The 14,768-nt window shown below is 54.0% G+C and overlaps 1 protein-coding gene across 4 annotated transcripts; it reads right to left on the reverse strand.

Moving 5' to 3' along the window:
• Nucleotides 1-281: 281 nt before the first annotated feature.
• On the reverse strand, nt 282-12,122 carry SPINDOC (spindlin interactor and repressor of chromatin binding). 4 transcript variants are annotated; one of them, XM_075545561.1, is made up of 7 exons: nt 11,782-11,908; nt 9,486-9,668; nt 7,751-8,080; nt 7,511-7,663; nt 7,230-7,355; nt 6,896-7,102; nt 282-942 (listed from the first exon to the last, which is right to left on the reverse strand). In XM_075545561.1, the coding sequence occupies exons 3-7, from the start codon at nt 7,995-7,997 to the stop codon at nt 755-757; spliced, it is 921 nt and encodes a 306-aa protein (XP_075401676.1). In that variant the 5' UTR covers nt 7,998-8,080; nt 9,486-9,668; nt 11,782-11,908; the 3' UTR covers nt 282-754. The 4 variants fall into 4 exon arrangements, with proteins under 4 accessions (XP_075401676.1, XP_075401674.1, XP_075401673.1 ...); XM_075545560.1 differs by lacking the exon at nt 9,486-9,668 and adding an exon at nt 1,198-1,253 and having other exon boundaries at nt 806-942; nt 11,782-12,120; XM_075545559.1 differs by lacking the exon at nt 9,486-9,668 and having other exon boundaries at nt 282-904; nt 11,782-12,122.
• Between the last annotated feature and the right edge of the window lie 2,646 nt (nt 12,123-14,768).

A 14,768-nucleotide genomic window follows, 5' to 3' on the forward strand; every position in this document is an offset into this window, starting at 1 on the left:
AATTCGCAAGTGATCACAGTACCACAAACTGACAGTGAAGCAGTGCAAACATTTCACTTCGAAGGATCCATTCCTTCTTGGCACCTTGGTGTGAGCACCCCTGGAGCTCTCTCCTGGAGACAGGCCCAGGTGTGCCAGGCTAAGTCCCGCTGCTGTTTCTCCCTGCTAGTGGCTCCAGGGGAGCTACCAGCCCATCTACCCTATTCCACCCTCCCCCGAGCAACGGCACACGCAACTCTTCTGTCCCAAACTCCTTCCCAAGGAGGGTCCATCGCGAGCTCTTAATAAAAAAAAAATAATTTATTGTCAACAAAGAAGATATATACAATGGGAGTGAAGGGACTGAGGGGGAGCTCAGGAGGGGAGTGAGGGGAGCCCAGGGGGCGGGTCTTCACTTCCTGCTGGGATGAAGTGGGAAGAGGTAATGGAGCCTACCCGAGAGGGGAAAGAGGCGTCCTTCGAGGTAGTGGAATTCAGTTCAAACCCCGAGACCACCTCTTCTGTAAGGCACTGTGCCAAGGGAGAATTTCTGGTGGGGGTCTACAGGGGCAGAGGGCATGACTGGGACAGAGGGAGGTCTGGGTACACAAAAGGATTACTGGATGTTCTCAACCCACCCAACGCCCAGCTCTGACTGCTCCAGCCACCCCTGCCCAGGCACCTTTCACTCTGCACCAGGCAGCCAAGCGGGGTAGCTCCAAACTTGAATCCAAAGAGGATGCCGCCTTCTCTCTCTCTCCCAAGACAGCAGCACCTACACCCCACCCTTGGCCTTGGGCTCCCCAAGCCCCAGGGTGCTAGATTCTGTTAGGACTGCAGGCCAGTCCCGCAGGAAGCTGACAGCAGTGGCTGGTGGCTGTTCCTTCTGCATTTGAATAGGCTGCTCCATCCGCACCCGAATAACCTGGAGGTCCAGTGTCCCGCGGAGCCCCGGAGGGGGAGCTGGGCAGGGGTGGGGGAGAGAGCAGAGTCAGGGTCACCACACCCAAGATGTCGGGCTCACAGCTCCTCACACAGAAGACAATGCCCAGTACCGAGTTCCCTCCCCCCATGCCGGGTGATTCCACTTCCGACACTGAGGGCCGAGGAGACTGTCTACGAGGCTGGGAAACGCACCCAAGGCACTGCAACTGTGACTCAGGATGTGCCCACCCGGGAAGGAGGATGGGCCTGGCCCGCGGCAGGCAAGGGACTCACCCACGCCTTCATCCAGCTCGGTGAACCCAGTCAGAACCCACTGACTCAAGCCGACCCTGCAGGACAGAGCAGAACGGCTCTGCAGGGTTTCTGGGCTGTCTTTGAGATTACCGTCTTTCTCCCAAGGTACAGCTGCAGTGAGCAGCCCAATGCTGAGCCTGCCCCTTAAGCAGCATCCACTGGGGCCAGACACTTGTGCTGGGGTCGGGGATGAGGCAGTAAAAGGGACAAGCTCCCCTCCTGACTCAACCCAAAGGGGTTCACACTGCAAACCGTGGAAGCCAGATACTTCCAACTAGTGGGGCCATCTGTGACTGTGCTCGTGACCTAGGAGAATGGGGAAAGCAGGGGCCAGGAGGGCAGGAATAATCACCCAGCAAGGTGGCCAAAGGCAGTGCGTCCCTGGGGAGGTCCACCCCAACTGCCAGATCCAGCGGGGAAGGGACTGCACATCGACCACAGCAATTTCAGCATGGGGGCAAGGGCAACGTCTGACTCAAGCAGATTCCAGAGAAATCGGAGACAGTTGGTATAGAAGCGCTCTCCCCCTGAGCTGACAGGGTCCAGGGGACAAGTGGAATGGTGGCTAGAGAAGGGGAAGGGGCCAAAGAGAGAAAGAAAAGCCATGAGAAAGTGGATACGAAAGATCTGCAATGTCCAGTGTTCACAGGGGGAAGGGACTCCAGCGAGAGGGCTGAAGGCTGGTCTCTGGTGGCCAACCAGTTTGGGGGCCCCCAGCAGGTGGACACGCCCAGGCTTCCTGAGCTATCTGAGGTGCATCTGTGAAACGGGACCACCGACCGTGAGGAGGCCAGAGCCCTGGCCCAGTGGGTGTGTCCTTGCCCAGGCAACAGCCTCCTTCCTACCACATGTAAGTTCACTGGTCCTTCTGCAGCTGGGGTAGATGGAGACCACCGCCCCTTTTCCCCAAGACCTGCGTCAGAGGAAGGGCTAGGAGGTCACCAGGAAAGAGACCAGTGAAGGCAGCTACTAGTCACCCGCCATTCCAATCGGTCCTCACTGAGGATGCTGGACATTGACTGCACAGCAGGGGACAGACAGACTGGAAGCGGCATGCGGGCAAACGCACCCTTTGTGGGAACAGCCTGGGCCTGGTCAAGGACCCATGCCAGGTCTCTGGGGCCGACTCTACTGCAGCCCCAGGGAGATAGTAGTTGTTGTTCTCAACGTTCGTGAGGGGGCCCTTAGGACACACCTCTCCCAGCCCAGGACCCCCTTCCTCCACTCTCATGCTGCGAGGCCCGTACAAAGTTCTACGAGACTTCCCTCATTGCCTCTCACCTGGACTGACGGTTTACAACTTCTAAACCCCGGGCCTTTAACATTTTGGGGGGAAGCTGTCTCCTTCCTATTTAAGACATCCCGACTTGACTTCTCACCGTACAGTGACAAGATCTGGGCATCCTGGCAAGAGTTGAGGGAGGTGAGGAGGCTTCTGAAGCCCTTGCTCAAATGTGGGTTCTTGAACTAGGCAGAGCACTGGCCTAGAGCCCAGGCTCTGCCCCTCCACCCTTCATTTGCTTCACCGCCTAACTGACCTGTCCTCCATGGGCATCTTGGAGACTACAGCTGCCTTAGCTTAATGTTCTGCACTGCTTCCCTCAGGGACACTGGGGGCTGCTGGATCGTCTGGGGTCTCCTGCAGTCTTCCAGGCCAGCTCCACAAAGGCTAAGTCCCAACTCTGCTCAGAAGGCTCCCCTCCACCCAGCCAACTCGTTCTCACCCACTCACTCCAAACCCGCCCAGCGTCTCATCTCCCGAGGGCGCCAGGTCCGGGAGCTCGGGCACAGGGCTCAGACCTCAGAATGAAGGTTCCCTTCCCAAAACGGGAGCAGCAGACCCACTCACGCAGGGGCGGACATCGTCAATAGCAGCTCACATCACACGCCCCCCTCAGCCAGCAGTTCCAGCCACACTAGGGCTGAGTTAATTCACTGTGTGGCCAGTAGGGCCCACAAATGAAGTTATGAATGTCCAAACCGCCCTTGGCATAAAAATGTTCCCCGCCCCTGCACTGAACAGCGGAAGGGGCCGGCCATCTAGAGCAGGGGATGAGGCGCCTCAGGAAATACTCAAGTCCCTGCCAAACACAGACCCCCTCGGGAGATGGCGGGTGTGGGGGAGGGAAGAGGAGGCCACATATGCAGATACTCAGTGGGTTCAATCTGGGCTCAGAGGCAGCGGGTGGCGCTTGGTTGCGGAGTAGAAAAGCAGAGGCCACTGTGGGAAGACAAAATCTCAAGAGGGGTTGCTCATACGCGGGGAGAAGACGAGCCAGTCGGGGTGCAGGGTAGCAACGATGAAACATACAATTTTCCTCAAGTTTTTTAATGCTTCCCCTGCCCCCCACTATCATAATCCCAATTCTACCTTACAAATCTGACTGGACCAGAGGATGTACATTGGTACAGATAAGAGCTGGAAACACAGGGAATCCAGGACAGATGAACCCTTCAGGACCAGTGGTGAGAGTGGTTATATCAGGAGGGTGGAGGGAAGGTGGGGTAGAAAGGGGGAACCGTTTACAAGGATCTACATATAACCCACTCCCTGGGGGACAGACAACAGAAAAGTGAGTGAAGGGAGATGTCAGATAGTGTAGACGTGACAAAATAATAACAATTTATAAAATTATCAAGGGCTCATGAGGGGGACAGGGAGGGAGGGGGAAAATGAGGAGTTGATACCAAGGGCTCAAGTAGAAATCAAGTATTTTGAGAGTGATGATGGCACAAATGTACAAATGTGCTTGACACAGTGGATGTATGTATGGATTGTGATGAAAGAGTTGTACAAGTCCTCAATAAAATGATTTAAAAAGAAGAAGAGCTTTGTAGGAAGTCTTCTGTGAAGACTGGTGGGTTGATTCGGATCAGAGGGGCTCCTTATCAACCCCCCTGCCTTCACGCAAGAGCCCTGCCCTGTTTCTATGGGGCCCCGAACCCCAATGCTCGATGTAGGTGCGCTGGGACAGAAAACAGGCGCCCCCAGGTCTCTCACTCATTCCTTCCCGAAGCCCTGGGCTGCGGTCAGCAGCATTCAAGGAAGGGCCAGGCTCAGCTTCTGCCTGTGGGACACCTTCTGGTCCCAGGATGGGCACAAGACTGTTGGAATCAGGTCCATGGTGGTGAGACTATGGGGCTTTCCCCTAGTTGTTATAAGGCAGGGTTTGAAGGGTGTGCATGGATGGAGCAAAGGAATGCTCTTTTGGCTGTTAACTGACCGGCTGGGAGTTCAAGTCTACCCTAAGGCATTTCAAAGAGAGGCCCGCTGAAAACATTAACTTTCTTCTATGTGGCCTTTCTGGGTTTGTAATCCTCCCAAAATGATTGCTTGAGCCCCAATCTGCCAGAGGATCAGCTGGTTCGCAACCCAGAGGCTTCAATGACTGACCAGTTTGCTGTCTACATAATTGGTTTGCACTTCACTCACCACGATTGCCTAGTTGACAGTTGACCTAAGGGATTGGTCAGTTTAAGAAAGGCATGAATTGAGACTGACAAGGAGTTGCCCAGTCTAAGGGGTCAGTCTCAGATGACTGAGGGATCACCAGGGGCTTGGAGGAGAGTGTTTCTGAAATCAGGGTGTCCATGCTCAGAACCTCCTAAGCCCCGGGGAGAGCTGGGAACACTGAAGACCAAGACAGCACAGCAAACAGGGGAGGTGATGGAGGCTGAGGAGCTACAAGACCAGCGACAATGGCCATGGGTAAGTAGGGCCCCAGAGATGATGGGGGTGGCAGTGAGTGAACAGTCAACCCATGTGGTAGACTTGGGGTCCTCCAGACAGGAGGTCCCCATCAGAACAGGTTGCCCCATAAAGGGGAAGTAGTCACAGACCAAGTGGCAGCCTGGGGCACAGCTGGCCTTTGGCAACGGCAGCTGCCCCAGCTGTGCTAAGTAAGAGCTTTAACTCTAAGGCTGAGAGGGTGCCCATTAAAACAGTTTGCCCTTGAGAGCTGTCATAACTCTGGCTTAACCCTGGCGCTGGCCAAGAACTGACCCAAAGCTGCTGGTTGACAGCTGGACCAGCAAGCACCAGGGACAGACCTAGCCAAGAAAAGCTGTCCAGAGGGAGAGTTTTCAGCTACCAATTGAAATAGTGTCTGGTATCTTAAAGGCTAGTATTCAAACAAGCAGCCATCTAAGCAAGGAGTCAACTAAGTCCTCATGGAAGAAGCTTGAGTGATCCAAAGACGACAGTAACCAAATTCAAGAAGGACAAAGGGAAAGGTATCAAGAGTCCAAATGGCCCACACACAATTTGTAGAAGGCTGTGGGGGGCAGCGGGCGCCCCAAACCTATCTGCAGAGCATCTACGGTAGTCATATTAAGATGCCAGCAGATCCCCTCTAGCCACAGGCCAGGGCCTTGAGCAGCTTTACTCTCAGACATTATAATCACGATTCTACTGGATGAAATCATGACATTATTTTTAAAAGTAAATGTTTAAAAAATAAAAACACCAAACAGATCCAAAAATAAATTTAAAAACATAAAGTTGATTGTGTAACGGTTGTACAACTCTTCTTGTTATGATGAAACTATGGAATTGTGTTATGTGGATTAAGAGCCAAAAAAACTGTTTAGAAGAAAAAGAAAACGAAGGAGGGTTTGCACCAGCCATAGCAAACTTGGAACAGACCCCAATTTTAAAAAATCCAAATAAAGCAGAATACTCTCCAGAGGGGGGAGGGGAAGGATTATGGGTTGAAGGTCTGGCTTGGGAGGCGAAGGGAGCCCCTACGGGAACACAGGGGAGGCTGTATTATTGGTAGACTGTAGGAGTGGTTATACAAAGGGGGGGCAGCTACCATTTCAGAACCAGGTCCCACTGATTCTGACCCGGCTGCTCAAGAGGTTCCACTTCCCTGGAGCACACAGGGTTGCCCTCGTATTCTAAGGCAGACAGATCTTCCTGTTCCGGCTATTATTCCGGTTCACGTGTATTTTACAAATTTGGGCTCATACTGGGTTGCTTTGAGACATTAAGGACTCTGTAGGGAAGAGGGGCCCAATTCACCTCAAATCTCTGCCTGTATATGGCTTACAAATAAAACTAGTCTTCAAGTGTTGCGTGTGATTGTGTTTGCAACCCAAATGAATTGGATGGCTAGTCCTGCCTTGGGCTTTTGAGCACAACCCATGTGTACTCATACACGTATGTGCATATGTAGTTTCCCTATGGTGTACAGTTCTACTCTGACACGCTACTGTCTTTATTTTTAAAACTGTACGCCTGAGGACCAAATGAACTGTGTATTCTATTCAGTAGCACAAGGCAGGAAAGACAGACAAGCCACTCCTGCTTTCCCTAGGTGCCTTATTAGCAAGCTCCAGGAGGGCTTGGTTCCTGATCTTCATTGGTCTACTCTCAATACAGATCAATGGTGTGCTCCCCCCCCCCCACCAAGCAGGGGCCTCTCAGGCTGTGGGTGGAGCTAGATGGCAGGCTTTTGGGAAGCCAAGGCCCAGCCCAGCCTAATGAACCATGCAAAGATACTCCCTAACAAGTCTCACAAAAGCTCCTTTGCCTTGCCTGTCTCCCAGGGACCTGGACACCCACCTTGAGCAGCCTTGCTGAGGTTGGGCCCAGGAATGTGAAGTCTCCTGAGCCCTTTTGGGGAGGAGGGTTCAGAGGGATGGAGTCCTGGGATGGGACCTTGGGAGAGCTCACCTGCAGAGGGGCTCTTCAGCTGGCTGAGGTCTCTTGTGGGGTCACCTTCTGTGGGCGAGCCTCTGCTCTTGGAGGCCCTGAGCCGGGTGTGGGAGAAGAGCTGGAGGACAAAGCCTGGGGGGAAGCTGCCATCAGTGAAGCTGCGCACCTCGGGTGGGGCTTCAAAAGTTTCCGTGGGCAAGTCAGGTGACAACGACAACGGGGGATCTGGAAAGGGGGAGAGTTAAAAGAAGTGTGAGGGTAGGAGCCTGGGCCCCTCAACCACACTGGGGTGAGAACCCAGCCTCAGGAGGGTTCCAAGTACCATGGCTTCTGCCCAGATTACCCCCCTTACCTGGGATGGGGTCTACGTTTTTGGTCATAAATTTGCCCTTTTTCTTTCTAACAGGCTCTTCCTCAGGGGGCTCCTTCCACCTCTGACCACGGGATTTCCTACTTGCTGGTTCCGTGGCGGGGACAGCTGCAATCAGAAACACGGAGACTGGAGCCAGGTGGGAACATGGACCCTCCAGGACTTCTGCAGGTATCTGCCCTGCAGCCTTTCTCCACCCCACGCCCAAGGCTCTATTCCGATTGCCACCCAGCCACAGGAACCCAACTTCCCAGGAGACTGACCTGGAATATCAAGGGGGCGGAGTCCCCTGGGCCGGATCCTTTTAGGGAAGGTTGAGAGGGAGGGGTTATCCTCAGAGTCCAGGAGAACAACAATCTCAGCTGGTACCCTGGCAGGGTCTGGGTTAAGATCCGGGTCTACATCCATATCCCGGCCTAAACATGAAAAGGGACAAGTGCCCCTGAGCCTGGTAGTCCTCCAGTACCCACTGCCGCACCTGACCTCCCCCCAGACCCAACTACCTGAGTGGGCTGGAGAAGGCTGCACCTCGTGGACTTCATGCAAGAAGGCCAGGCCCTCACTCCAGGCCTCCAGGATGTTGCTCTTCTCAGCCCGGCTCAGGTCCAGGGTGTGGGGATGCTGTTCCATGATGTGGGCGCGTGCCGTGTCCGCAGAGGGGTGGCGGATCTCAGCCCCACACACCATGCACAGCGCCCGGCCACTGCCCCCAGGGCTGTTCCCCACCAGGAACTCCTGCTCCCAGGACATCTGCTGGTTGGGCTCCTCAGCGACATCTCTGATGGCATCCAGAAAGCCTGGCCTAGGCAGCGGGGTCTTCTCCTGCTGGGCCACTGTGGAGGGTGAGGACAGGAGGGGCGGTATCAGGAGAGGTGTCCTCAGCTGAGGATTACAACACAACCCCTCAAGCTGGGCAGGGTGTGTGTGTTGTTAGGGGAACGGCCCATCCTTGTGCAGTCTTTCCCTCCTGCTGGGGCGGCAGTGCGCCCCAACTCCGCCCAGACTCATAACCACCCAAGTGACGAGACAGGACCCGCCCCATGGGGGTTTCGGGGCAGTTATCTTTACAGGTCACTGGGTTTGAACTGCCAACCTTTTGATTAGCTTCTGCACTGAGTCCTTCTGACTACTCACTCACTCACTGACATGGAAGTCAATGCAGGACCCCCTGGAGGTTTCTGAAATGGCACTTGTTTGGGGGAGTAGAAACCCAGTCTTTCTCCTGAGGAAGCTGTTGGTAATTTTGAACTGCCGACCGTGTGGATCGCAGCCCAATGCGTAAGCACTATACCACCAGAGCTATGTTCCGACTAATAGGGACCCTGTAGCACAGGGTTAAACTGCTTCTTCAAAAGAATAAGACTTGGCATCTCTCTCCCTGGGAGCCACTGATGGCCTTGCAGTGCTGGCCTTGGCCTCGTGGAGAGCAGCCCCAGCCCACACCCGTACATCTCTCCATCAAGGCCAGGACCACAGCGAGATGCTGGGTTTTTCTTTCCCTTAGACAAATCTCTCTTACGGAAGGAAGGAGCCTGGTGGCGGAGTGGTGTTGTGCTGAGCTAATAACCACAGGTCAGCAGTTTGAAATCGGCAGCCGCTCCTCAGGAGAAAAAATGAGGCTTTCTACTTAAAGGCAAACAGCCTCAGAAAAGCATGCACAGGGGCAGTGACTCTGTCCTGCAGTGTTGCTCTGAGTCGTAGTCGACTCGACAGCAGTTGCGGGAGGTGATCCTGCTTGCCTCCAGCTGTCACGCACAGGCAGTCAGTGCAGGCACCCCTGTAAGGGTCCTCCCCTTCTTTCATGGCTTGGCCCAAGACACCTTCCAGGTGATGGCCCCCATGGCTGACCTACCACGGCAGCTGGTAGTTTCAAAGTGCTAACCTTGCAGTTAGTGAGTGACCTGATGCATAACCACATAACCACTATGCCACCAGGAGCCCTTCCTCGAAAAGATGGCAGTTTCTCTTAATCCCATTTCTCCACTGATTTTAAGCCCCTTTGCTCAAAATCTGGGAGCAGGGCTCGCTTTCCATTGGGAGGAGTTGGGAAGGCTGCATGGAAGAGGTGGCATGTGATATGGATGCAAGTAGTAGCTTGGCATCCAAAGATCTAGGTCCAACTTACGTTCTACGTACTCACTCTGTGACCATGGTCTGTGAGGCCGGCCTTCCAGTTCCAGCCAGGCTTTTGTCCCCTCCCCACCCCTCCCAATTCACAGCAGGGCCACGGATGCTCACCCCAGTGTGGTCAGCTCACAAACTCCCTCACTTGATGGCCCATTCCACTGGCTTCCAGAGTACCACCTTCCTTGGGCTTTCCTCCACTTCCCGTGACAAGTCGCAGTCACCTTTCCCACGGTTCACGCAGCGCATTGCATCACTCTTGAGTCAGTCTTTGCCACTTCCACCAAAGGACTGGCTCTGAGGGTGGACGGGACTTTAATGAGGCAAGTCGTCAGTTCTGCCACGCTGCTAGGCTTAAATTGAGCCGCCTCAGAAGCAGGATGGGGGAACTGATCACCATCAAGAGCGAGCCAGAAGTGAAGCATGTCCTTTGGACCCCGAGATCCCTGCACGGAATCTCCTCGGTCCAGAAGACAGAGCTGGGGCACCAAAGATGGTGAACCAGGGAGAAGTGATGGAGAAGCAGTGGCACCAAGGGCACAGAGCAGAGCTTAAAGATCCCTGCCTAGCAGAGTAGGTTGCCCCCAGGTACCCACCCTTTATCGAGAGCCTGTGTGCCGAGGCTTATGGCAGAGTGGTGTGCCCTTGGACATTTATCAGCAGAACTACAAGGAGCTGTGAACAGGGACCCAGGCTAGCACAGTGGTGACTCACTGATACTAACCGCCAAGACCAGCAGCCGAAACCACCAGCTGCACCCCAGGACAAAGACTAGGCTTCTTTTTCAGGTAAAGAGTTCGTCTCAGACACCCACAGGGGCACTTCTACCCAGGCTTACAAGATGGGAATTGGTTTGCTGGTGGGGAGATAGCAGCTTTGTAAACACTTGCCTGGGCCTTGGCCGCAGAGAGAGCAGAGCCCTGAAGGCTGTTTCCCATCCTGAATTGTAAGCTGTGAACTTCCCTAAAAGATTCCACAGTCCTAAGCATTGTTCAGTTGAGTTCTCTGGCTATTGCAGCAGATTAGCAAACCAATCACTGAAGGCCGGTACCCAGGGAGGGAAGGCTGGTGTGTGGAGAAAACCCTGTCTGACCCCTGCTTCCGAGAAAGGTCTTGTCTACTTGGGTTGTTGCCATTAGCATGCATCCCATCTCAAACAGCCTGGTATAGCGTCCTTTTATTTTTAAGCAAGAGAAGAACCATGCCATTGAATGATGCCAACGCCCGGTGTCCCTGAGTTTGCGGAGGAGTGGAACTGCTCCACTGGGTTTTCAAAGCTGTGACCTTGTACCAGGTCCCATCACCAAACCTTTCCGCACAGACATCCCATCCCTGGGTTGGTTCAAACCTTTAGGCTAGGAGTCAAGTGCTTCCCCTCTGGGCTGCTGGGATGTAGATGGAAATCAATATCAGACCGCCTGCCACCCACTCAGTTTTGACTCAGTCACCCTATGTCGTTTCTGGGACTGGCAATCTTTCTGGGGGTAGCCAGCCTCAGCTTTCTCTCCAAGCGTGGCCGGTAGGTTTGAACCACTGACCTTGTGGTTAGAAGCCCAATGTTTTGCCCACAGTGCTACCCCATATAGCTTATAAGGCTAGATTCCAAAAAGAATGGAAAGGCAGTCCAGGGTCGGCAGGCCACAGTGCCAGGCTGAGGTTAAAGGAATATATACATGAATGAACCGGTGGTGTCCCTCTCAGCCTTCCCACTGTTCCAAGGCGCGGCTCCCATTTAGGTACTATACCCCCTAAGGGAAAAGGTAAGTGGACAATATCAAGCTATTTGCATTTTTATAGCGATTAAGTCTTCCCCCAAAGGATGCCCTTTGTTTGCTTCTGGTTCTCAAGAGCCCGGGGTCCAAAGAAATGGTGAAGGGCAGGGGGGAGGGGAAAGCTAGGATTTCCAGATGGTTCCTGGAGTCTCTCCCAAGGCCATCCTCCGTGGGTGGCCGAGGCCCCCGCCGGGAAGCACCTCACCACGCAGAGGAGGTGCACCGTTCCATTCGCCCCAAGGCAGTAGAACCCGACACCTGTGGCTTGAGGAAGCTCAACGCCCAGGCAGGGGAAGCCCCAGGCGCCCGCACAAACCATCCTCAGATCCACCGAGCGCTCCGCACACCTGCATGCCGCACCCAGTCTCGGACCTGTGGGCCTCGGGGTCCCTCGGCCCCACACCCTGCCGGGCCCCCTGCCTGCAGCGGGCACCCAGGAGCCTGGCTCCGGGGCTGGGACCGGGGTGGGGGCGCTGGGCACCGGAAGATCCGGGGTGAGGAACACAGGCTCCTGACTGGCGCGCGTGGGGGCAGGGAGGACCCAGGGAGGCCCGAGATTCCAAACCCCAGTAGGGGCGGAGCAAGAGGAAGGCCGGGCCCCGGCCCCTGACGCGGAAGTGGGGTTCCCCCTTTCTTACCTCGGAGCATGGGCTCGGGCCGCGGGATGACCGCCACCACCGTGGCCTCCGCCTCGTCCTCCCCGTCCTCGCACTTGAGCGTCACCTCGAAGCAGTCGAGCGCGGCGCCGTCGGCCTTCAGGGCCATGGTGCGGCCGGGAGCGCGCGGACGGGCCGCTGCAGGAGGGCGTGCAGGCCTCGCCGCCGCCTCCCGCCCGCGCAGGCTCCTCAGCGCGGCGGCCGCTCGGCGGCCCGGCCTGTGGCGAGCGCGTCCAGGCCTTCCAGAGACCGCGGCGCGCCGAGACCCCGGGCGGGGAGGGCTCAATCCGGGGCCCCAGCCCCCCGCCGCTTCCTTTTATGGAGGCTCGTGTCGGCGCCCGCCGGCGGCCCGCCCCGGGCCCGCCCCCGAACCCACGCGGCCAATGGGACGTCGCCGACTTCCAACCCCGCCCCCTGCACTTTGAAGGCCACGCCCCCGACTGGGCCTGGCCAATCGTGCATCGCCTCGGCCTGGCTCCGCCCCCGTAGGGCAACTCCGTTAGAATCCCCGGGACCAGCCTGAGGCGGGAAGGTTCCTGGAGGACTTCTGGCCACGACTCCTCGATGAGGGAGAAGAACCGCCAGCCTTCCCCGAGAGTGGGGTGTCGAGAGCCGGCGGGGCGCCCTTCTCGGAGTTACCAAGTTAGGCCTGTTTGCTGGCCTTGAAAACGCTTGTAGCTCCACCAGGATTTTGGTCGGAGTTGCTTCTAGCGGTTTCCCGGAGGGATCCTTCCGCCGTGGGAAAATGCGCAGGATGGGAAATGAGTCCGGTGTGAAGAACGAAGAGGGGCTTTGCCGTGGAAAAAAAGGAGTTTGGGTTCTTTCTAGTTTACCTGTCCTGTGACCTTGGGCTCGTTACGTTTGGTCAGGCCGTTAGCCTGGCCCATCCATTCTTTCAAAAAAATATCGCAGAGCCTTCGGGACAAGGCCATGCGAAGAGGAAGAGCTACGGAGTGAGTCATAATTGCGATAAGGACCGGCTCTGAACTTAAGAGCAGAGAGCCTGTGACCTACCCAAGGTCACACAGCAAGCTCTTGGAAGCCCAAGCCCAGTTCCCCTCATGTGCGAGCTTTTACCGCCATGATGGAGTCTCCCAAAGAGGTCAACCGCGAGGTTCCTTTGCCCAGGCATCTAGCCTTTGAAACTGGAGGAAAAGACATTTCTGTTCGTTAAAGCCACATATTTGTGGTATTCTTGATAACAGCAGCACCAAAAACCTAAGACAACCGCTAAACCCAAGCTTATGGGCAAGAGTCTCCATTCAGTTTCTCCTTCACTTGAGTGTCCTGGCTCACTCCACCTCACAGGAAGGAGGGAATGGTGATAAAAGGAAACCCGAACCCACTGCCATCAAGTAAATTCTAACTCAGCCACACTACATAAGATGGAGTTAAAGTGTAGTTTCCAAGACTAAGGAAGCAGACACAATCTCATCGTCTCCCACGCAATGGCTGGTGAGGTAGCAGCCCGTAATCCACGGTACCTGGTGGAAAAGATGGAGAACTGATAGCTACTCGAAAGCTAGCAGAAGTCTCGTAGTGAACAAATTGTAGAAACAAACACCTCACATAACCAATGTGACAGCATGAACTGGATAATTAAATGATGGTGTGTGTGGGGGGGGGCAGCATAAAAAAGAGATATAAAGACGATTAACTGTAAACATTTTCTGAGATGTTAAATATAGAAACACAAACATGAGAGGACTTCTAAACAGTTCATGGGAAAAATTCCATCTTTTTGTTCATTTCTTTCTCTTTTAAAAAATATCATTTTATTGGGAGCTCTTACAGATATAACATTCCATGGTTCAATTAGAACAAGCATAATTGTGCAGTTGCTACCACAATAAGTTTCCAAACATTTTCTTTCATCTTGAAATCTTTTCTATCAGTTCCTCTTTATCCTCTCCCCAATTCATTATCTTTTAATTCCACTTTCATGAATTTTTTGATTGCTTATAATTGTCGTGCTTTATTTTTTGTTTCTGTGTTTATACTCACAGAGAAAATAAAGAATGAACACTATTATCTTAGGGTGGTATTTTTCAGAGAAGCAAAGCTAGTGTACATATGTATGCACATATTATATATAGATATATGTGATGGTTAGATTTTGTCAACTTGAGTCTCTTTGGAAGTAGGAATGGCTTCCAACCTATCCACCAGCTTCCTTGGGAATGTGGCTTTTTACAAGAGACATACTGGGAACCCCTCTCTCTTGCCCTCTCCATGTTCCTTGCTTGGATTCTGTGTCTGCCTCCAGGTGTAGTCATGTGGGCCGCTGACAGCTGACTGAACTGTTGGAGCCCTGCCATGCTCCCACCTACTTTGAATCTACATGACTCCACCCACCAGACGCTGCTCTCCCTGCTTCCCACTTCCCTGCTTTGTCATCTGCCTGCTGTTACATGAGTCTTAAAGAGAGTTCCAACTAGAACCAGGCCCATGGACTTGAACGGGGCTGAGATGCCTTCTTGACATAAAATTACTTCCTGATATTAAGTTTTTTCTTACACATAGATGCCTGTCACTGGTTTTGTTTCCCTGGACAACCCATGCTATCACACTACATAGATACAGAGAGAAGGATTTCTTAAGGAACTGGATCACCTGGTTGTGAAGGCTATCAAGTCATCTGTGTGTCAGATGTTAAACTGGAGGCTTCTTCTGAAACATGTGGTGGCAGGAGCTGAAAAAGCCACAGTCAGCCAGACAGACAATAGAATATTGGCTCCCAGGGTTTCAGAAGTTGGCCAGTCCCAACAACCGGTAGTTGAGATGGCAGGCTACTGGCTCACAGGGCTGCATAAGTTGACAAGTTGTAGAACTGGTAGGTCCGATGGGTTGTTAGCAACTCCAAGAACTGGAGGTCAGATGATGATGAGCCAGGTGCTGAATCCAAATCCAAAGCAAGGGAGAGTCTTGCCAGAACATCTCTCTATATGGGAAGCATATCCCCCTTTAAA

This window comes from Tenrec ecaudatus, chromosome 4, assembly GCF_050624435.1.
Source record: "Tenrec ecaudatus isolate mTenEca1 chromosome 4, mTenEca1.hap1, whole genome shotgun sequence".
Lineage (NCBI taxonomy): Eukaryota > Metazoa > Chordata > Mammalia > Afrosoricida > Tenrecidae > Tenrec > Tenrec ecaudatus.